This window comes from Elephas maximus, chromosome 20, assembly GCF_024166365.1.
Source record: "Elephas maximus indicus isolate mEleMax1 chromosome 20, mEleMax1 primary haplotype, whole genome shotgun sequence".
Lineage (NCBI taxonomy): Eukaryota > Metazoa > Chordata > Mammalia > Proboscidea > Elephantidae > Elephas > Elephas maximus.
The window spans coordinates 55,626,325-55,649,820 of NC_064838.1; the positions used below are offsets into that span (position 1 = coordinate 55,626,325).

At 38.4% G+C, this 23,496-nt stretch overlaps 1 protein-coding gene across 8 annotated transcripts in view; it reads right to left on the minus strand.

The window, feature by feature from the left end:
• DCAF1 (DDB1 and CUL4 associated factor 1) overlaps nucleotides 1-23,496 on the minus strand; it is a 95,101-nt gene that overhangs the window by 41,691 nt on the left and 29,914 nt on the right. For 6 of the 8 annotated variants that reach the window (XM_049861732.1, XM_049861731.1, XM_049861729.1 and 3 more), the window contains 6 exons: nucleotides 17,924-18,000; nucleotides 15,338-15,411; nucleotides 12,934-13,047; nucleotides 7,979-8,116; nucleotides 6,449-6,961; nucleotides 6,041-6,142 (listed from right to left, as the gene is read on the minus strand). In XM_049861732.1, coding sequence (XP_049717689.1) covers nucleotides 6,041-6,142; nucleotides 6,449-6,961; nucleotides 7,979-8,116; nucleotides 12,934-13,047; nucleotides 15,338-15,411; nucleotides 17,924-18,000 — 1,018 coding nt within the window. The remainder of the gene's footprint in view (nucleotides 1-6,040; nucleotides 6,143-6,448; nucleotides 6,962-7,978; nucleotides 8,117-12,933; nucleotides 13,048-15,337; nucleotides 15,412-17,923; nucleotides 18,001-23,496) is intronic. The other 2 variants (XM_049861735.1, XM_049861736.1) reach the window with 2 other exon arrangements.

A 23,496-nucleotide genomic window follows, 5' to 3' on the forward strand; every position in this document is an offset into this window, starting at 1 on the left:
TGGAGAAGCAGGCTCAATCTTTACTGAGAACCTTAATTCTACCTGGCTCAATACCCCCTACATCCCAGCTCACCTCACTCCTGTGCGCAAAGATTCTACATGTTTTCTCTCCTTATTTTGTATTTCTATATTAAGGTCTACTTCCTCCTGAATTTACTATTTTAACCTGTTTTGTTTCTACTAGCTTCGACATCTGTACTTTCTCCTATGCAATGAGTTTCCTTTTGAAGAAAATGGTACACATATCTTTCTACACTTTTATTTCCCTATAAAAAAGAATCTCTTTTGTGATTTTTTCCCCCTGTTTATCCTTACTTCATTTTCTTTAATCCCTTATAGGACTTTGAATGGGAACAGTTGAATAATGGCACCCATTATAATTCCCCACACAAAAACCTATAGAAATAGCAAGAGCTCCGATTTCTTCTTCCACTGTGTCATGTTCAGGACCAAATGCTACATCTGAAAACAATACTTCTGGACACTGGAGATAGCTCTGACCTCCACCTTCATCCTACAGTTCAAAGTATAACCATGAGCTTACACACACACACACACAAAGCATCCCACACTGAGGGACACAGGTTCCTCCAATGCATGTCTGACCTCCTCCAAACTTAAAATTTCTTGGGGATGAAAGGTAAATTTCCTCATTTCTATTTCATTTAAATATATTCTGGAACTGTGCTGTCCAATGTAGTTATCACTGGCCACGTGTGGCTAATTAAACTAAAAACTCAGTTCCTCAGTGGCACTAGCCACATTTTAAGTGCTCAACAACCACATATGGCTAGAAGCCACTGTACTGGACATTTCCATCACCACTGAAAGTTTTATTAGACAGTGATGCTCTGAAATATCAATAATGAAATTCTGACTTTAAAAGCCCAGAATGCATTATCTCTTCTATGAAATCCTATCTGGAAACTACCATCTCTCAGGAAGAATAAGACCATACTCCCTCCTTGGTGCCTCCATGCTTCTTTCACAAAATCTGTAACATTTAAAAGAAATCATAAGTTTACTCGTCTGTCTCTCTTAACCAAATCATAAAGGGCAAAGACTTATTTGTCAATAGTTACCTGTTGGCTAGAACTGTATAACTACAGTGTTTACTTATTGGCATCTTTGTATCCTTAACACCTAAACAAAATACCCAGCTCATAGAAAGCATTAAAAAATGTTCACCAAAGAATGAAGGCAAAAATATGGTTGTCAGGTGGTAGAAAAATAAGCAGTTTGGCAAAGGGAAAATAAAAAACAGGAAATGAGTAAAGAAATAGCAGGCAGACACAAACTCGATCGAGGATTTCTTAGGTTACAAAGGAGCTAAACATAGGAGAGAAGGTAAGCCTAGCCCACAAGACTTAGGTAATGAAAACTAAGGTAATCGAAACAGAGAGAGGTAAGTTGAATGAATAACACTGTGACTATCATACAGTTCAACCAAACAGGTGACTGTTGAAAAAAGTACCATTCAGAGACAAAGAAATTAAAATTACTTTTTAAGAAAATGTATAACATGAACAACATCGTAACAATCTTGGAAACCCAAAACAAAATAACATTCACAATCACGCTTACCATAAGATAACTTCAACAATCCACAGAACATATTTAGCCCACCCAAAGCCAGTTGTTGTCAGGTTGATTCCCACTCATGGTGATCCCACGTATGTCAGAGTAGAACTGAGCTCCACAGGGTTTTCGATGGCTGATTTTTTACAAAGAGACCACCTGGCCTTTCTTTTGAGGTGTCTCTGGGTGGAATCAAACCTCCAACCTTGCAGATAACAGCTTCATGCATTAACCATTAGCACCACTCAACCCAGTGCCCTCGACCACACAGAGGACTCCTTAATCCAGACCAGTATGTGAAAAAAGCTTTATCAGATCTTATTTTTTGTAAGTTGGTGTTATTTGTATAACATTTTCAAAAGGAAATAAAACAGAGAAACAGACACTAGTAATCCAATCATACGTATGACATACAATTTGAAAAAATAAAATAACTTCATTTTTGCATTGTATTTTTAGTTTTTATTAATTTTTGCTTGTTTTATATTCATTCATTCTTCCCTGACGTCTGAATGCTCAGGACATCACTGAAAGTTTGGCTTCCTCGTGCTTTTTTCCTTTTTAAATTGAAATTTCATTTTAAAACTAAACTTTAACCTAGTAGTGAAAGCTCTGTAACATCAGTTTTTCATAAAAAGTCTTATTTCAACAGTTCAATCCACAAGCATTAAGGTGATTCTTTAATTATTAAAAGACTATTTGTTGACTGCCCCCCATATGCCAGTCCCTGTTCTAAGCAGTTGAGATTCAAAAAAATTAACCCAGATGGCTCGGAGACAACAGTCAATATCAAATTACATAAACAGGCAGACCACGACAGCTTCAGCAAGCGACCAAACAAAAAACCAAGAAGCCTTCCGGAGGAAGATATGGTCTTGGAATTACTGGAGGTAGAATTCAAAAGGCTAATACACAGAGCTCTTCAAGAGATCACAAAGGAGATCCGGCAAAACGCAGACCAAGCCAAGGAACAAGCAAACAAAGCAAAAGAGGAAATTAAGAAGGTTATACAAGAGCATAATGAAAAATTCAACAGGCTGCAAGAATCCATAGAGAGCAAACAGAAATCCAAAAGATTAACAGTAAAATTTCAGATTTAGACAACTCAACAAAAAGTCACAGGAGCAGAACTGAGGCAATGGAAGTCAGAATTAGTGAGCTTGAAGATAAAGCACTTGACACCAATTTATTTGAGGAAAAATCAGAAAAGAACTTTTTAAAAAATGAAGAAACCCTAAGAATTATGTGGGACTCTATTAAGAGGAATAGCCTACAAGTGATTGGAATACCAGAACTAGGGGTAACAGAAAACACAGAAACAATTGTTGAAGATTTGTTGGCAGAAAACTTCCCTCATACCATGAAAGATAAGAAGAGATCTATCCAAGAAGATCATCAAACCCCACACAGGGTAAATCCCAAAATAAAGTCACCAAGACATATTATAATCGAACTTACCAAAACCAAAGATGAAGAGAGAATTTTAAGGGTGGCTAGGGATATCAAAAAGTCACCTACAAAGGAGAGTCAGTAAAACTAAGCACTACTCAGCAGAAACGACGCAGGCAAGAAGGCAATGGGATTACATAAATAAAGCCTTGAACGGAAAAAATTGCCAGCCAAGAATTATATATTCAGCAAAACTGTCTCTCAAATATGACAGTGAAATTAGGGCATTTCCAGATAAACACAAGTTAAGGGAATTTGTAAAAACCAAACCAAAATTACAAGAAATACTAACGGGAGTCCTCCAGTTGGAAAATCAATAACATCAGATAACAACCCAAGACTAGAACACAGGACAGAACCAGTTATCAGCCCAGATAAGGAAGTCACAAAAATAAATCAAAGATTAGACCCTGAAAATAGGGAAACAGAGATGTTGATATGTAAAAGATGACAACACTAACACAAAAAACAGGGACTAAATAATGTACTCATAGACCTATCATATGGAGAAGAAGTCAAAGCAATATCAAGAAATAAAAGATTGGTTTAAATGTAAGAAAAATAGAGGTAAATATTAAGGTACCCACAAAGGAAACTAACAATCCTATACGTGAAAATAGAAAACAAGAAAAACATAAAGACTCAGCAAATACAAAGCAACAACGAAAAAGGCAAAAAGAAAATACATGAAGAAGAACGACTCAGCACAGAAAATTAAGTGGAACAATGATACTGTCAACCACACACACACAAAAAAGGACATCAAAATGACAGCGCTAAACTCACCTATCAATAATTACACTGAATGTAAATGGACTAAACACACCAATAAAGAGACAAGTGTTAGAATGAATTAAAAAACATGATCCATCTATATGCTGAAAAGACGAGACACACCTTAGGCTGAAAAGACACAAACAAACTCAAAGGATGGAAAAAAAATATGTCAAGTAAACAACAACCAAAAAAGAGCAAGAGTGGCAATAGTAATCTCTGACAAAACAGACTTCAAAGCAAAATCCACCACAAAGGATAAAGGGACACTACATGATGACTAAACAGTCAATACACCAGGAGAACATAACCTTAATAAATATTTACGCTCCCAATAACAGGGCTCCAAAATACGCAAAGCAAACACAAAAAGCACTGAAAAGAGAAAAAGACAGCTCCACAATAATAGTAGGAGATTTCAACAAACCACTTTCGGTGAAGTGCAGAACATCCAGAAAGAAGTTCAATAAAGACACGGAAGATCTAAATGCCACAATCAACCAACCTACTTGATCTCATAGACATATACAGAATACTCCACCCACAGCAGCCAAGCATACTTTCTAACACGCAATGGTCCATCCTCCAGAATAGACCACATATTAGGCCACAAAGCAACCCTTCACAGAATCCAAAACATCAAAATATTACAAAGCATCTTTTTTGACCATAAAGCCATAAACGTAGGAATCAGTAACAGAAAAAGCAAAGAAAAATAACCAAATACATGGGAACTGAACAATACCCTGCTCAAAAACTACTGGGTTATAGGAGAAATCAAGGACAGACTAAAGAAATTCACAGAACCAAATGAGAATGAAAACACATTCTACCAAAACCTTTGGGACACAGCAAAAGCAGTGCACAGAGATCAATTTATAGCAATATATGCACACATCCAAAAAGAAGAAAGGACCAAAATCAAAACATTAACCCTACAACTCGAACAAAAAGAAAGCAGCAAAAGAAGCCCATGGGCACCAGAAGGAAATAATAAAAATTAGAGCTGAAATAAATAAAAGAAAAAACAACTGAAAGAGTTAACAAGACCAAAAACTGGTTCTGTGAAAACATCAACAAAATCAATAAATCACTGGCCAAACTGACAACAGAAAAACAGGAGAGGAAGCAAATAACCTGAATAAGAAATGAGATGGGCGATACCACAACAGATCCAACTGAAATTAAAAGAATCATAACAGAATACTATGAAAAATTGTACTCTAGTATATCAATCCCTGGAGAAGGACATCATGCTTGGTAGAGGGTCAGCAAAAAAGAGGAAGATCCTCAGTGAGATGGATTGGCACAGTAGCTGCAACAACGGGCTCACACATAACAACAATTATGAGGATGGCACAGAATTGAACAGTGTCTCGTTCTATGGGGTACCTGGGTTGCTATTAGTCAGAACCGACTCAGCGGCACCTAACAACAACATCTCATTATGGTACTTTTTCCAACAGTCACCTGTTGGGTACAACTGTAAGACAGCCACAGTGTTATTCATCCAACTTATCTCTTTCCACTCAGATTATCTTAATTGCCATTGATAGGCATGTACTTCATGGGACAGAATTGCCTGCCCTCCTGTGGTCAGGCCCTTTGCAACCTAGGAAATCATTTATCTCTACTGAGTTGTAGTCCGCCTATTTCTTTACTTATTTTCTGGTTTATATTTTGTTTGCCCCAGATCATCTAACATCATACAGTATTTACGTATTAATAGTTAAGAGTTTAGAACAAAAGTGTCGTTGCCTGACAGGGGGATATTTAAAAGCAGTATGACATTAAAAAAAAAAAAAAAAAAGTTGCCATTGAGTTGGCTCCAACTCCTGGTGACCCCACGTGTGCCAGAGTAGAATTGCGCTCTGCAGGGGTCTCAAATGGCTGATTTTTTGCAAGTAGAACACCAGGCCTTTCTTCTGAGGCACCTCTGAACAGACTCAAATCTCCAACCTTTTGGTTACCAGGCAAATGCATTAGCAGTCTGCCTCATCCAGGGATAACTGAGGCCAATCCCAAAGCTATCTCTACTTTCTACCTCGACATTCAGTCCTTTAGGATTGACCCCTAAACTTCTGTGGAGGTATTTGGTAATCTCATCTCTTCTAAGAAGTTTTTGTTTGTTACTATTCTGACTCCTCTGGCAATAGAAATGCCCTGAGCAATAAAACCCAGAGATGCTATACCAAAACACACAAAATTCTCAGCAACCCAATATTTTTAAGACATTTACCTTGAGTGCCTCAAAAGTAAGGAGGACATCGTTAGTTTGTTTCAGGTCAATATAGAACATCATCAGCTCTCGTGATCCAAGTTGCATGAATATGGGGAGCAACTAGAATGAACACCAAAAACAAGTCTTAAATTTTGGCTTATTTTCACATTCCCAAATCCTTTCTATGAGAAGATTAAAGAAATGAGGCACCTCTTCTCCTCTTTCCTTATGAAGATAAACATGAACACACTCTGATCAAATAGGCTTTATCAGACGAAACCTAGTTAAGATTACATCAGTTGGGAGCCAACACTTTTCTGTACTAGGGTAAGAACATAATCAATATATAAAATGCTACCACAGAGTACCCCAGACATAAACACAAAAGTCCCCAAGTGTGAACAGTACTCTTCTCAATAAGCTTACCTCCTGATATTCTCCTAGAGGAGTCAAATATTGGAGAATGAGTCGCTGCTCAATAGCAGGAGTCATAGGGTAAAGGGTATAATTTGTGCCAATCACCCAGGGAGACATCTCTGACCAGCTGCTATTAGACAACTCAACAAACATGCGATCTGGATCAGAAGATGAGAAACCCAACTTTTGCTTAGCCTTCCTAAAGCTCTCTCTGTCTCCCTGTTTTGCTGACTTGTTTTTCCTCAATCCTCCTTCCTCAGGTTTGGTTGCTGAGTTTACTCTGCTACTGGTCTTGTGGCCTGAATCAAGATGAAAAGAGATCTCCATGTCTCCAGAGGCTTCCTCTTGTTCGCCATCCACTACATCTACTGCCATGTCTCCATAGTCCATATCCACAGCTTCCTCATCCAGAGGCAAAAGGGGTTCAGAGGAGAGCTTTCGTGGGCTGGGACGCTTGTTTTCTTGCCGCAAAGCCACTTCTTGAAGCTGTAGTTCCCTCAGTCTTCGAAGCACTATTGCCACCTATCAAAAGATACTGGAGTAAGAAGGGTTGTCTTTTCCATGTCTTAATTTAAATAATTCTTATTTCCACTGAAGGAGAACTGTGTATTCATGAACTTAGCCCAATGCCTGGTAATAAGAATGTGATAAATATATTGACTTGATTCCTATAGCTTGATGAAATATGCAAGGCTAAAAGTCTTATTCCCCGTAAAAATTTCCAGAGAATCCAAAGCAGATTTGTACATATAAACATCATTTACAACTAATCTAACTAATCTGTTCAGATCAAGGTGGGTTAATCATCACACCTGAACAGGCAGACACTAGATATAGTCATGATCTTTAAAAAGTGTCTCTGAAAGCCAAACATGAAGATTTCTCAAACTTGTATTTGTTTTAAGTTGTATTTTGTTAGATATTGTCTTCTATATTATATATAATTATATATTTTTCAAGTACATCATTTATTCTTAGCTTTTTCTCTTAAGTACTTACTTTTCAGCAAACCCTAAAAGGTGGCATTGTGCTTATTTTTAAGAATAGAGAGAGACTATATCTATAATTTACTTTGAAATTCATCCAAATAAAAAAAAAAAGATGGAATGGTAGCTGGACAGAAGGAAGGGCAGCTGGGTGGATATGTAATAAAGTAAGCATACTAGAATGTTCATGATCAATTTAAGTGATGTACACAGAGATGTTCACTGTAAAATTCTCTCAACTTTGCTGTATGTCTGAAAATTTTTGTAATACAAATGTTGCAGGGGAAGAGAGGAAATGAGACACAGGGAACACTACTATTCTGTATCTGACACAAACTGTCATGATCTTTAGCAAGATGCAAAACAGATATTTTTAAATTAAAAAGTAAAAACAAAACCCTTATGAAAATCTTGAAATGTTAAAATTATAACTACGCTCCAGTACAAGGTAACAAATAGGATCTACCTTGATTCTGACTCAGTCAGATAACAAGAAAGAACCTGTTAATACTCTCCCAGCCTATGCAAAATGTCATTCAAACATGGTCCTCACCAGCTGTGAATTTTCATCCCTGTAATTGGCAGCAATGTCTTGATTTTCCATAGCACCTCCTAATAGTCCAGTAGAATATGTCCTCAATGGCTGATCAGCCTCTCGGGCCCATTTGAAAAGATTTTCAACAATTCCTTCCTGTAATAAAGGAAATGAAATAGTACAATTCCGAAAAAGCCCCTTTTTCATAATTAAAAAAAAAAAATTTTTTTTTTTTTATAAAATACCTTAACATTGCTCATAATAAAAAATGTTAACCAAAAGGTTGGCAGTTCAAATCCACCAGCTCCTCCCTGGAAACCCTATGGGGCAGTTGTACTCTGACCTATAAGGTCGCTATGCTTGGAATCAACTCAACAGTAACAGGTTTGGTTTGGTTTTCAGGTTTAGATCTTAAGACCCAAAAGCTTCCATGGCCAACTAACTAGGGAGCACTAAAACTTCCATAGCCCTCTTGGAAGTTCACAATGCAGTTGACATTAATGCTCTAAGAAGCCCTCTTTCAAAGAAGTATTTAACTCCACAACATGTCCCAAACTTATTTTTAATTAATTTTTATTATGAAATATAACACATCTAAATATGTATGGTCCAAAGAAAATAAAAATTCACCTACAATCCATCACCCAACTTCAACAGAATCTCCCGCATGCTCCACCACCACCGCCGCCTGCCTCCTCCCTCCCCAAACAATTTTCTTGTTGAACTATTGTTAAGTGATATATTTTTTTAACTGTATAAAATGAGTGATATTGTATATATTTTTCTGCAACTTGTTTTTTTTATTGTTGCATGTAGTTGTCACACTTAAATAGCACTTAACATAAAACAGCCTTTACAAATACTCATTTATTTACTCCTCGTAACAATCTATATGATCGGGTTAAAAAAAAAAAAAATCCACTGTCTTCGAGTCAGATCCAACTCACAACAACCCATGTGTGTCAGAGTAGAACTTTGCTCCTTAGGGTCTGCAATGGCCGTCATCTTAAAGAGGAAACCCTGGCGGCATAATAGTTAAGAGCAACGGCTGCTAACCAAAAGGCTGGCAGTTCAAATCCACCAGGCGCTCCTTGGAAACCCTATGCGGCAGTTCTACTTTGTCCTATAGGGTGCTATGAGTCGCATCAACTCAGCATCTGTGGGTTTGGTTTGGTTTTGGTTAATCTTAAATAAGTAGGTAGCCAGGTCTTTCCTCCATGCTGCCACTGGGAGTCAAGTGCAAACCACCTGCGCCACCCAAGGATCTTATATGATTGGGTAAGTACTATTATTTGCAGATGAGAAAACTGAGGCACAATGAGGTTAAGTAACTTGTTCAAGGTCACAAAACTAGTTAACTGGCAAAGCACGGGTCTGGCTTTAAGCAGTCTACCTCCAATGCTCTTCACCTCCAAACCCTGCTGCCACAATTTTGTTGGCTTATCCAACAATCACCTTGTAAACTACTCTTGTGCAAGCATGTTCCTAAGGTAGATTAAGGGAAATGGAACTGCTACATCGTAGGATATGTTCATGCTCAGCTTTACTAGATGAGGCCACACTATTTTCCAAAGTGACTGCAACAATTCATTTTTACCAACAGTGAATAAACGTTCACATTTTTCCACACCTTTGCCAACAACAGACCACTATCAGACTTTTTATTTTTTGCAGTCTCATGGTGCAAAAACGGTATTTCATCTAATTTCAATTCTTTGCTTACTAATGAGGTTTGGCATTCTTTGTGTTTGCTGACCAGTCAAGATTCTGTGAAACATTCACGTCTTTTGCCAGGGCCTTTAGGGAGGTGTAAACTCCTAGTTTTTATGTAACCATATTTAACAATTTTTTTGTAGTTTATATATTTTATATCTTAATAAATTCTTCCTAGGGTCATGGAGACATTCTCTTTTATATTTCCATTCCAAACTTTTTTTAATTACCACCTGAAGAAAACGTTTTGAAACTATAAAGAATCAAGGCAATCTCAAAGAGAAACATATTCAAGCAGATAAGTAAATCTGTAATAGCCCTGATCTGACTGGATTAACAGCATACACTGATCAACTTCACATTATGAAAAACCTAGTACCTAAACAATATTCAGATAAAGCGCTCAGCTCTACAGCATACTTAACATAATGAAGAAACTACACAGCCAAATAATTTTAAATAAAAGTAATATCTGAAGCTTAATAAAGTATCTCTGAAAGTACAAGTCAGTAACTTTCTAAAACAATTAGAGTAAAATCGATTTAGCGAATTGCAATCAGCTCTAAAATAAAAATGAAATAGAAAATATCGGACTGTACCACACAAGTCTGTTTGAAGAAACTTTTTTTTCCCACAAATACAATGTATGGACTAGGTTGCAATATAAAAAAATATCAGATGTTACTGTGGGTCACAAAATTTCAGCAACACTGCTCTAAAACAATGAGTCTTCTCCCTAGCTTTGTGAAACACCAGTACCAATTTGTCCAGAAATAATGATTTCTGACTCATTAATTTAAAAGCTATGATTAAATTCTTTTTTAAAGAATATTGACTCATATAAAAAAAATTGCCAGAGGATACCTCTGAAGAGTAAAGATCCTCACGGGATCCAATGCTATCACAATGCCAACGAAGTTTATAATCTGTGCTTTACTATATTAGGTTCAAGGCAATTTTATTTCCAATCTGATACACGATTATTCTTAAATAAGGCACTATCTCCCACCTTAATTCATCAATACAAGTTAGGATGCTTGTCAACTACTGACTTCAAAAAGAGACTTAAAATCATTAAGAAATGATAGAACTATTCTTACAGAAAGCTTTATTATTCAAAATGTCCCTTAGTGTTTCCTGACCTCCAAAGGGAATTCGCTTCGTTCCAGATATACAAAAACTAAACTTATAAGGATATCAAAGACTGTTCTCCTACAATGACAAACAGGAAATGTTCACAAAGCACAGTGAAGTCATCTGCAGCCTTCTATAAACCTTGCGGATACAAATATACTGCTATAACTGCTTCTTTTATCATCATGATTTTCAAGTCATATTGAAATATTTTTGACAAGAATATAGAGTATTTTGGCTCCCCAGTGACAGCTAATTGGAGATTTTTAAATTTAGCTTGCTTTTAATACTACAAATTATAGCATAAATTATAATGTAATTCCAAAAAAAAAAAATACCTTACACGGTACAATTCTATAGGAAAAGTTAACATGAATTTAATCAAAAGTTAAATGAAAATCTATTTCCAGATCTTTCATTTGGTTCATAAACTATATTAAGACTTCCAGAATGTTTTCAAAGACTAAATTTTTATTATCTTTAAAAATAAAGTGAGTTGTGTGGCATACTCAATTTACACTGAAAAAATCTTAAAGCTAAGAGACAAAATATTTATATTACTTCTAAAAACAGAGCAATTTATTTTTGGCAGTTGAAATACACCGTCACCATCAAACTATTTTTTTCTTGTCTTCATTCCACTTATTATTTGAAATTATTAATTTACTTTTGTCTGCCTATTCCCAAATGCATACTTACATATAAGCCCTCATTCTGCTGACAAAATATGCCCAGCATCTAGCACTGAACATAGTACAAAACAGGTCTTCAAATATTAGCTGACTGAGTATTAAATACCACCAAAAATAGAATGGGTTTCCCCAAAGAGCAGAAAGTCCTTCATCATTGGGAAAGATCACTCACCACTAAGAGTACAAGTACAGATGAGGCCATAAATTCACCTAAAAACCTCTGCGTAAAAATTGCAGCACAGGCATCAGACCTCCTCATCTAACTTTGCCAGGGAGGAGGATAACCATTATCAGCACTGACAGCCCAAGGCTGGTTCCCATGAGGTGGCGGTCAGACATACCTCCACCCTGTAAGCCTTTTTTACCAATTCTGACACCAGTGGTCCTTCCCATGGCACTCTCTTACTGCTCTGCTAGGTTCGATAATCCAGTGCAATGGCCACGCAGAACTCAGACCCTACTCACAGCTATGGCATTTATCAGGGAAGTAACAGGTTACAATTCAGGATTAGGAACGACGCAGGATGCAGTTCTTTGATCAGGACGGCCTCTTCTCAGCCGTGCCCGCAGGTGAGCCTCTCTCTGGCCCTTGGCCCCTCAGTCCGGCCGCTGCCATGCTCGGGCAAGTGTTACAAAGCTCTTTAGCTCACCAATAAGTGCCCAGAGGCACCCTACTCCACCAAAAGTGCTCAGCTCTCTCATTCTATGGGTTGGCACACCCACTGTAACCACCTCACTCTGTGGACTGGGAAGCCCATTGTGCATCACGCACCAGTATCCTGGTCCTGCTGCCACCGTTTCCCTGCCACTGATACTCATCGTCTCCAGTGTTACAGCTCCCTCTCTCTGTCTCTTGGGTCTGGGTCTAGGAGGTTCTCAGTGCAGGGACCCCAGGTTCAAAGGATGCACTCTGCTCCCGGCTCTTCCTCTTAGTGGTGCCAAGGTCCCCCTGTTCACCTCTGGGATAGCTCATTTTAAGCCTAGCGGGATGGCAAAACTGACGAATGCCCTAGTCAGGGTTCCATATATCTTATTTGCACAGCCCCACCCCGACAAGGGTGCCACGCACCTTATTTGTATTATTAGCAAGCTGTCCAATCCCCCTGGTGGGCCACAAGCACCTTATTTGCACAGTCCCGTCCAATCTTTTGGTGGGAGTTATAAGACCATGGCTAGAATGGCCATATAAAAGTGATCCGTTGCACCACGATATGATTCTAAGATTTTTAAAAATACTATATAGCGCCCAAGCAGAAACGACTCATTAAAATAGTAATATTTGCATTTTCTTATTGCTTGTCTGGATTTCTTAAATTTCTACATATATATTTCTATTGTAATAAGAAAAAACTACAATTTGATAACAAAAAAACATCAAACAGATACCCCATTCAATTAGAAAGTAAAATGATGACTATCCTTTTTAGTAAGTACCTTTTCTTGAAAGACAACAGCAGTTTCCAGCCCTGGCATGATGTCCAGTAGGAGTCTACAAGCTGCAGTATTTAGAGGGGGCTCTCTGCTTGTCATCACATATGCATTCACCAACTGTACAGAGAAAGAGGAATACTTCTGTTCCGAAATCCAATCTAGTCAAATTAATGAAGTCTAATAAATCTTTAATACACCCCCACTGCTTTCTTAAAGAGTTATAAGACAAGTCTGTACTTCACAATTACTAATTAAACCTTTAACTATTATAAATATTTATGATCCTGCTAAGCCATGTTAATATCATACATAGTTTCTTCTGCAGCCTTAAGACTAAATCCCCCCAAAACAACAACTCAACAACCACTGAAATTAAAACTCAAATAAGGGTATCACAAAGAATTCACCCTCCACCCTTGCATACATACACTTTTTCAGAAAGATTCAACGTGGTGAGATAAGCCCCAGTTCCTGACATGGGTTAAGAAAAAAATTCAAAGTATGTATTTTTTTTTAAATCATAGAAAAATGCATTAATAAAACTTTCCTTTTGGCACTCATCTAATAATTGCTGAATCTCTCTATAAGCAGTGCTGTGTTCTCCAACTGGTATACAGCAGTGAGTAAGACACAGAATGATTAACTCAACAGAGGAGACAGTTGAGAAAACAGATAATATCATAAGTACAGTGTGTATGGAAGCCCCTCAGAGGTCACACAAGCCCCTGCAGAGGAAAGAGAGAAGGCTTTACGGAAGAAGGGATTCCGAGATACAAGTAAAAGGCAAGTAGGAAGTAGCTAAGGAGGAGTGGGAAGGAAGGAGGGGAAGGCCAAAGGGCAAGAACTGAAGCTGGAGAGAAGAAAGGCCCGAGAAAAATCAGTTTACGTGACAACCTAAGGAACTTAAACCCTGAGGACAATGGGAAACCATTTACAGATTTTAAGCATGAGAGCGCCACAATCAGTTTTTGCATTTTAGAAAGCTTTCTGGGCTATGAAATGAAAACTGGATTGGAGGAAGACAAGAGGAAGAGAAACCAGTTAAAAGGCGGTAACCAGGTGAAAAATGGTAGTGGCTAAACTAAGGTCTAACAACAAGAATAGAGAGTACAGTGATTTATGAGGTTTAAGGGCAAGTGAATTTTAAGACCTGTAAGTTTACTGGAGGAGAGAACACAAAGAAGTAAAGAATAATTTCTAGCTGGCTAGACAAGGACATCATTACTGAGCTAGAGAACAAGAAAAAGAGATCTGGGGGCCAACAATGAGTCCATTTTAGACATGTGGTATTCAAGATGCCTGTGGGGGATATCCCACTGATATTCAGAAACCCTGGTGGTATAGTAGTTAAGAGCTATGGCTGCTAACCAAAAGTTTGAATCCAGCAGGTGCTCCTTGGAAAATCTATGGGGCAGTTCTACTGTCCTATAGAGTTGCTATGAGTCAGAATCAACCTAACAGTAACAGGTTTTTTTTGTGTGGGGCGGGGGGAATATCCAGGTGGAAATGTCTAAAAGACAGCCAGAGGTGATCTGAAGCTGAAAAGAGACATCTATGATAAAGAAACAAAACTGGGGATCAATACAAGACAGATAATAATAACAGCTAATACTTACTGAGCCCTTGTTATATGCCAGGCTCTGTGCCAAGCACTTCTCATGCTTAATTCCATTCAACAATTACAAAAACATTTTGAGGTAAGTACTGTTTTCCCCATTTTATAAGTGAGGAAAATAAGGCTTACAGAAAATAAGGCTTGGGGAGGCTTAAGTTACTTCTCCAAAAGTCAAACTGTCATTGAAACGACAGAGTTGGATTCAAACACAAAACAATGGACCCCAAAAAGCCCATGCTCTCAACCACCATGCCATTCTGCCTCCAAAAACAAACCAAGAGTCACCATTTATTGAGCAACCGTTATGCACAGGAGCTGTTGGGTGCTATATATACACATATGCGTAAACTACATACATATATACTCTCATAATTTATTCCTCACAACATCCCCAGGCATCTTTCTATCCCTCCGCTTGCCCAATACACACACCACAGTGTCAGTGCAGAATCATGTTATACGCATCACTCTTATTTTTTCATTCAGGAACCCAAGAGGATTCCTATATTCCCAAACTCAAAACATTCTTGCCCAAGAATGAGCAAAGATGCCTTGGGAGCCCTCGTTAATTTTCAACTAAAAGCATGCAGCAAAAAGAAAACACCCTGGCCACAAGCAGGACTTTGGCAAGAAAGAAGCCCATGATTACTTTTATTTCAATTAAACCAAAACCTAATAAAAAAATTACCAACTCTACCCCCAACTTTGCCAAGGCCTTAGGAGAAAGCAAACTATTTACAAAAAACAATAAAGGTACAGCATCTCTGAAGACAAGTACGAAGTAAAACCTACTGCATTCATGAAATCATCGTTCTTGAAGAGTATTCTCAGCAAATGGCCCAGCATACACTCTGGATCAGCTCGACCTACCAAAAGAAGAGGGGAAGAACAAACAGAGGAATGAGTGAGTCATCCCAGTCAAACAACTCAAGACCTGGAAAGACACCTAGGTTGTTATGAGTACTATTAAAATGCCAGCAAAAACAAACAGGAACAAAGGATAGAATCTTTTAATGGAATAGATCTCATAAGAAGCATTCTTTAACATTAAAAGTTGCCTTATAAAAACTGCTCTCTAACTTTCCCATCACCTAGCATATGGCCTATATATAAAAAAAAAAAAAGGCCTATATAGTGATGCTAAATTAAAGGAGCACTGAACCCAGACTAGCATCATCAATGGTCTACAAGGTCTACAAAAGAATCACGAAAGAGCCTAAGAAACAGAAAAACCCTGACTTCCCAGCCAAACAGAGAAGGGCAGGAAGAATGCTGCCTTTGATGGGTGGCCTGAAGAAGATAGTCTCCAAGTCTAATCTCTCTTTCAGCTACAATGACAACAACAGCAGACATGTATCCTCAAACCGGCAAGGAGATCCAGGTAGGGGGAAAATCCCACTAAGCAATCACCAACCCTGAAGATACAGTAACCTGGACCATTTTAACTCCTAGGCTCCGGGGGAAAGACAGGAGGTCAGGGACCCAGGATCTACTCATTGTACAGTAAAATGATTGGTTAATAATTGGAGAATTATTGGTTTGTTTTTAAAGAGATATGAATTATTTTACTGCATTTCCTTTCAGAAGATCAGAGGGGCAAATTCAGTCAAAGGAAACAATTTAGGATGAAGAAAAAAATGTGAGCTGCTGATAGGAAGTTTTCACCACGTTATAATTAGTACAGCAAAGTAACTAACAGAATTTAGAGAAATGGGATCATAAAAATAAACCAGGACCTTAGATTACCTTCATATTTTCATAAATGATTAAACTGAGGCCCTATTTTACTAATAGAAAGTATGCCAATGGCAAGTATTGCCTGAAGAGGTAAAGAGGAAAAAAAATTGTTCTTAAATTTCTACTGAAAAAAGGTGTATCATTCTGTCTCTCCCTTCTTGCTCGTTTCCATTTCATCCTTTCCAAGGCAACATCACTAAGCATACTCATCTCCCTTTTAATTCTTTTCATGGATTCTGCATTAACTTTTTTCCCACATCCACTTTTGTACTTCATGCTCTGATTGCCCTTAACAAAGATGTGGGTTAAATAGGTACTCCTCTGAAGTCACAAGTAGGAATGTCTAGGACAAAAGCAGCAGCTAACATCACAAACTGTTAGACACTCAATTTGAAATGACTAGCTTACTTACATCTGAGAACAGAAGTCCAAGAAATAGAATAAAACTTAGAACACTGAGGTGAGTACACAACATTCTTATTTTTATAATTCCCACTCATCCTCATTATTGACACACAAAATTTCAGACTACTCTCTCCACAAAGGACTGCTTTTAGCTAGAGAGTTTACATGCAACGTGGCCCTATATGGGTAGTAACTCTATGGGGCAGTTCTACTCTGTCCTACAGGGTCGCTAAGAGTTGAAATACACTCAACGGCAACAGGTTTGGTTTTTTTTTTTTTTTGGCGGTCTTATACGTGACTTAAGCTCTGACACTGGTAATCTACCTTGTTGTTGTTTTTAGGTGCCGTCGAGCTGGTTTCGACTCATACCAACCTTACAGGACAGAGCAGAACTGCCCCACAGGGTTTCCAAGGAGCGGCCGGTGGATCTGAACTGCCAACATTTTGGTTAACAGCAGAGCTCTTAACCACTACACCACCAGGGCTCCAATCTACCTCATTGCTGTTGTTGTTGTTAGGGGCTGTCAAGTCAGTTTCAAGACATAGTATATAACAGAAACAAACACTGCCCAGTCCTGCTCCATCCTCACAATTGTTGTTACGCTTGAGCCCTATCTATCTTAGACAGAACATAAAATCGCAAAGTCTCAAGTTCTATATAGTCCTGTAGTATATCAACTTCCATGCCTAAAAAGGCTGAGTTGTCATGGCTTTTATTAAATTAGCTCAGACATCAAGAAGTCTATTTATTATCCCAGGTTCCAAGTACAAACTCAATGATAACGCAAGCCACTTAATGCATTCTCGACCAAATTTTCCCATCAGTAAAGTAAGAACAGTTATCATTGTTAGAAAGAGGAAAACACCTTCGTGGTTTAAAAAGTCAGAAAAGGAGGATATTTTTTTCTTTTCAAGTCTTTGATTTTTATTTATACCACTGAGTCAGTTAAGGTTTTGTTTTTTTTTCACCAGTTGCCGTCAAGTTGATTCTGACCCATCTAAGGTACACCTAATTAATTTAGTTCCTTTAAGTTAGGTCTGTTCTATTTGATCTGTAAATATTTCAAATTTCCATGAATTTATTTTTCCTCATTGACCCCACCTTGGACAATATTTTAACAAATATCTTAAAACTTACTATGAAAAGATACTATTTCAATTGAAAAATATTCCTTTTAGCAATTTACTTTTGAAAAAAAAAAAAAAGATCCAAGCTTAAAAATACATAGGTCTTACCAGGATGACGATCATCAAACGGGTCTGGATCCCCCTTACGATATTCTTCAGTTTCTTTTTCAATCAATTCAGACATCCTAGCACAAAGGGAAGAAAGGGTCAACTCTGGACAAGCATACAAAAAATGCACTACCATCTATAACAGTCAATTCATAGGTGTAAAATAAAAGCAAACAGTTTAGAAAAGGGTTTTTTCCTGATAAACAGAGAGCTAAGCAACCATCTCGTAAAACAATTTCCACTCCCAATCCCATTCTTCTCGTTACCTTCCCTGCCTCAAAAAACAGCACCAACATCCCCTCCTAGGCTTAAGCCAAAAGCTTAGGAGTCATCATTAAAATCTCCTTTTTCTCCTCATCCACCGTAACATTTTCTATTAGCTCTACCCACAAAACACCTCCTGACTCACTTCACTTCCTGACCTCTCCTACCCTTTTTCAGACTACCATTACCAATTACCTGGACTACTGGTCTCCTTACTTCCTGCTTCCATGCTTGACGTGACACAATTCATTCTCCAACTTCAATGACTTACCACAATGACTTGAATTAAATTCAAGTGATTACTATGAGGTACAGGGCCCCAACAATTTGGCTTCTGCCTGCTCCTCTGATCACTGCTTTCACCTCTGTCCCTCCTTCATTAAAAGCTTCAATCACAGCCTTCTCTGCTCTTCAAACAGCCCAAGTGCATTCCTGCTTCAGGGCCTTCCTGTGTGCTATTACCTTGGCCTATAACGTTCTCCCCACAGCTAGGCCTTCTCCTGACTCACTCTCTGGCTTATTATCCTCACTGTTCTCTCTCTACTAGGGACATGTTTTCTGACACAGAGGGTTGGTCGGCTGATTGATTTTTTGGTTTTTTTTTTTTTCTTTTCAGAGCACTTATCAATATCTGAAATTACTATATGAATTTGCTTACTTGTTCACTGTTCTGCCCCCAACCCCACTGTAAAATAAGCTCCACAAGAGCAAGGACCTAGTCTGTCTTCTTCATGGATACATCCCCAGCACCTAGGAAAGGGTGTGGCATACAGAAAATGCTCGATAAAGATGTTGAGTAAATAAAAGAACAGGCTCACCAAAACTGTAATGGTATGTTTGACATTTATTTCCTCTTAAATATAGAAATACTGAAATAATAAATACAAAAAAAAAAAATTTTTTTTTTTTTTTTTTTTTTGCCTTCTTTAGAGTCAACACACTCACACAGAGAGCACTTAACTACCAACGGTAAAAGTAGCAATGAGGCAGAAGGACAGAAAGCAACCCTAGCAGGGAGTACAAGGAAAGGAGAAAATACCCAAAACCAGTAATCTTCTATGTCAGAAAGTGTGTCCCAAGTAGAGAGAAAGCAACAACCTATGCAAAGTATGAAGTCTGTCCTGTCCCTTCATAAGGAGTCATTTGTTTGACAAAGCATACTGATGCAAAGGAACAAAAAAAATAAAAATATTTCCATGAGTCAATTTCAACTCATAGCAACCCTACAGGAATGATAAATGATAAAACAATGTATTTAATTTTTAATTAACAAATTAGGAAAGAATAACATTTCTCCTCGTTTAGAATGTACCATATGTTGATGTTGTTGTTAGCTGCTGTCAAGTCGATTCTGACTCACGGTGACCCCAAGTGTGCAAAGTAAAGCTTCACTCCACAGGGTTTTTAGGGCTGTGACCTTTCAGAAGCAGATCACTAGGCCTGTCTTCCAAGGGGCCCTTTGGGTGAGTTTAAGCCACCAACTTTTTGGTTAGTAGTCCAGTGCTTAAACATTTGTCCTCCCTGTACCAGATATCAGCACCCATCTAATATTTTACTGACTTTGAGAAGAAAGTAAGCTAAAAAAAAAGGGGGGGGTAGAAGAAAATTAGCTACAACAAGTTTGTTCCATCTCAGAACTTCACTGCAGACCATAAACAAGCACAGACAACTGTAAAACACTCTCACTCTGCCAAGACATGGTTCTAACTAGGGCTCATCAAGTAATGCCTAGCCTCAAAACGCTACATTCACCTATACTCAGCCCAAGAACCTGAATGGTCTGTCTTCATGAAGGCATATTTCAGTATGTCCAGTTTCTCCTCTGCACTCTCTCCTAGCCTCTTCCTGTTTAACCTGTGTTATGGATTGAATTATGACCCCCCCCAAAATGTGTATCAACTTGGCTAGGCCATGATTCCCAGGTACTGTGTGACTGTCCACCATTTTGTCATATGATGTGATTTTCCTATGTGTTGTAAATCCTACATCTATGATGTTAATGAGGCAGGACTCAATTTAAGTGATTAGGTTTTGTGTTAAGTCAATCTCTTTTGAGATATAAAAGAGAGAAGTGAGTAGAGACAGGGGGACTTCATACCATCAAGAAAGTAGCTAGCTCCCTCGGACACCCTTTCAGCTCAGTAACGAAGTCACTCCTGAGGTTCACCCTTTAGCCAAAGATTAGACAGGCCCATAAAACAAAATGAGACTAAACTGGCACACCAGCCCAGAGGCAGGTACTTGGAGGCAGGAGGGAACAGACAAGCTGGTAATAAGGAACCCAAGGTTGCAAAGGGAGAGTGTTGACATGTCATAGAACAATGTGTGTACTGACTGTTTAATGAGAAACTAGTTTGTTCTGTAAACCTTCATTTAAAGTACAAAAAAAAATTTTTTTTTAAAAAAGCCACGCTGAGAACAGAGCACATACTTTGGACCCAGAGTCGCTGCACCTGAGAAGCTCCTAGACCAGGGGAAGATTGATGACAAGGACCTTCCCCCAGAGCCAAGAGAGACAGAAAGCCTCCCCCTGGAGCTGGCACCCTGAATTTGGACTTCTAGCCTACTAGACTGTGAGAGAATCAATTTCTCTTTGTTAATGCCAACCACTTGTGGTACTTCTGTTATGCAGCACTAGATAACTAAAACAACCGGTTATGCCATCGAGTCAACTCCGACTCATAGTGGACCCCCTGGGACAGAGTATAACTGCCCCATAGGGTTTCCAAGGTTGTAAATCTTTATGGAAGCAAACTAGCACGTCTTTTCCCTGTGGAGCGGCTGGTGGTTTCAACCACCGACCTTTAGGATGGCAGCTGGGCACTTCAACCACTGTACCACTAGGGCGCCTTTCCTAGCCTCTGGTTCCTCTAAAAACAAGGCCTCGGCCTCAAAACTTAGAAAGTATATTCTTTTCACCACAAAGGGACAAAAGGTAAAAGGGATGCTACTTGATCCACCCTTTATCATGGAACAGTAATAGGTATGAATACTAAACAAAGCAAACAGCTCCTTCCAAGCAGCATAAACACCAAAGCTAAAGGAGTTATTTAAAAGGCTCTCCAGTTCAACAAGGCAGAGTGAACATCAGATTTTATCTCTATTCTCTCCCAAAATTCCCCTAAAATAAGAGTAAATCTAAAAGATAAATTCAGGATAGATAAGAGATGTCGCCAAAATTTTGGAAGCTGCAAAGTGGATGGAAGAGTCAGCAAAGCTGAGAAAGCTGTACACTAAATGCTTGAAAGGTGGTACCAACAGGAATCAAGCTAGTTCAGGCCACAGTGGCCCTAACAGGCTGAGGTTCAGGAACTACAAAAGGAGGGAACGAGGTGCAGGGCTGAAAAAAGGGGACTGACCGCAAGTCTACAAGGAACATACAGCAATAGACTAGAGGGTTACTCAGAAAAGAAACTGGACAAGAGAGGCTCTAGATCCAGGGATACCAGGCACAATGGGAGAAACTGTCCTTACTAAAACATAAGAAACTAAATGAAAGCATACATATTGAACAAAAACTCTAGCCAACTATATAGGTAAAGTTCCAAAACTGCCAGATATATACCCTACCAGGAAGGAATTTGGGGGATTCTTCTACCGAAGCCATATATAAAAGCTCAGAGAATTAATACAACAATAGACTTCTCAATGGCAGCACAGAAGACACTGGAGCAATACCTTCTATTACCTGAAAAAAAATTATTTTCAACTTGTAATTTTACACTAAGCCAGATATCAATTAAGAGTAAGGGTAAGCTGAAGTCATTTTCAACCCTGCAGGGTCTCAAAATATTTACCTCCCAACCACCCTTTCTCTGGAAATTACTAGAGATATGCTTAACAACGATTCTAAGGATGGCGCAGGACCGGGCAGCGTTTCATGCTGTCGTGCACAGGGTCACCATGAGTCGGAACCCACTCGACGGCACCTAACAACAACAACATGCTTCCACAAAACATTTGAGTGTCAAAGAAAGGAAGAGAAAGATATGAGATCCAAGAAATAAGAGACCCAAAACAGCGGAAAGGTGAAAAGACACCTCGCCATCTCAGGATGACAGCTATAAAGCAGGCCTGGAGAGCAACCAGAGCAGACTGGATGAGGACAGAGGGCTCCAGAAGGGATATCTCCAGGAAAAATAACACTGATAAATATTTAAGGTGATTTAACATGAGAAAAATAATATTCTGAGGTGTTTCACAATGCTACTAAAAAAAACCCATTGCCATCGAGTCGATCCCAACAGAGACCCTAAAGGACAGAGCAGAACTGCCCCAAAGAGTTTCCAAGGAGCACCTGGTGGATTCGAACTGCCAACCTTCTGGTTAGGAGTCATACCTCTTCACCACTACGCCACCAGAGTTTCCACAATGCTAATGGACAATGTGAAAAGAGTCAGTAAGAAGGTTGTAGAAAAATATGCAAATGAATAAAAAGCATAATTTAAATTCTAGAAGAATGAAAGGTGGTACAGGAATGGAATCTGACTTAATAATTTGGATCCATATTAAACAATGCCTATGTTTTATTGATTTAAAACGAAATTTGTGATAACTACGCTGGAGAACAGGGGTAGGAGAAATAGATCTCCTACAGCAGTCCATCCGATGATAATGTTCAACATTAATCAAAAAAAGGAAGAAAAGCATACTGTTTTGAAATAAGGCATTAAGCACCAGAAGAAACTGCTAGAAGGAGTTTGAAACAGTATGATACTGGCATAAGGATAAACATAAACCAATGGAATAGCACTGAAAATCCAGAAATAAACTCTTACATTTATGGTCAACTGATTTTTGACAAGGGTATCAAGTCCATTCATGGCGAAAGACTACTCTCTTCAATAAATGGTGATATCCGCTTCCAAAACAACGAAGTTGTACCCCTACCTCACACTATACCTTATTTTTACACAAAAAATGCACACAATACATATTTTTTTACCAGCTACACAACCCCCTCATGTATTATTTTCCTCGCATGCTGTGCACGTTACACGGGTAGGCGTTATTTATGTGTGCACATTATTTACGTGGGGTGTTATGGGCGAAAACCCAGTACACAGAAATTAACTCAAAATGGGTCAAAGCACTAAATTTAAGAGCTAAAACTATAAAACTCTTCAAATAAAACAAATCAGTAAATCTTTATGACCCCTGGTTTGGCTAAAGGATTCTTAGAAACAGCATCAAAAGCACAATCAAGAAAAGGAAAACAGATAAATTGAACTTCATCAAAACTACAAACATCTTGACCTCAGAACACACTATACAGCTGTGATAGTCAAAACAGCCTGGTACTGGTACAA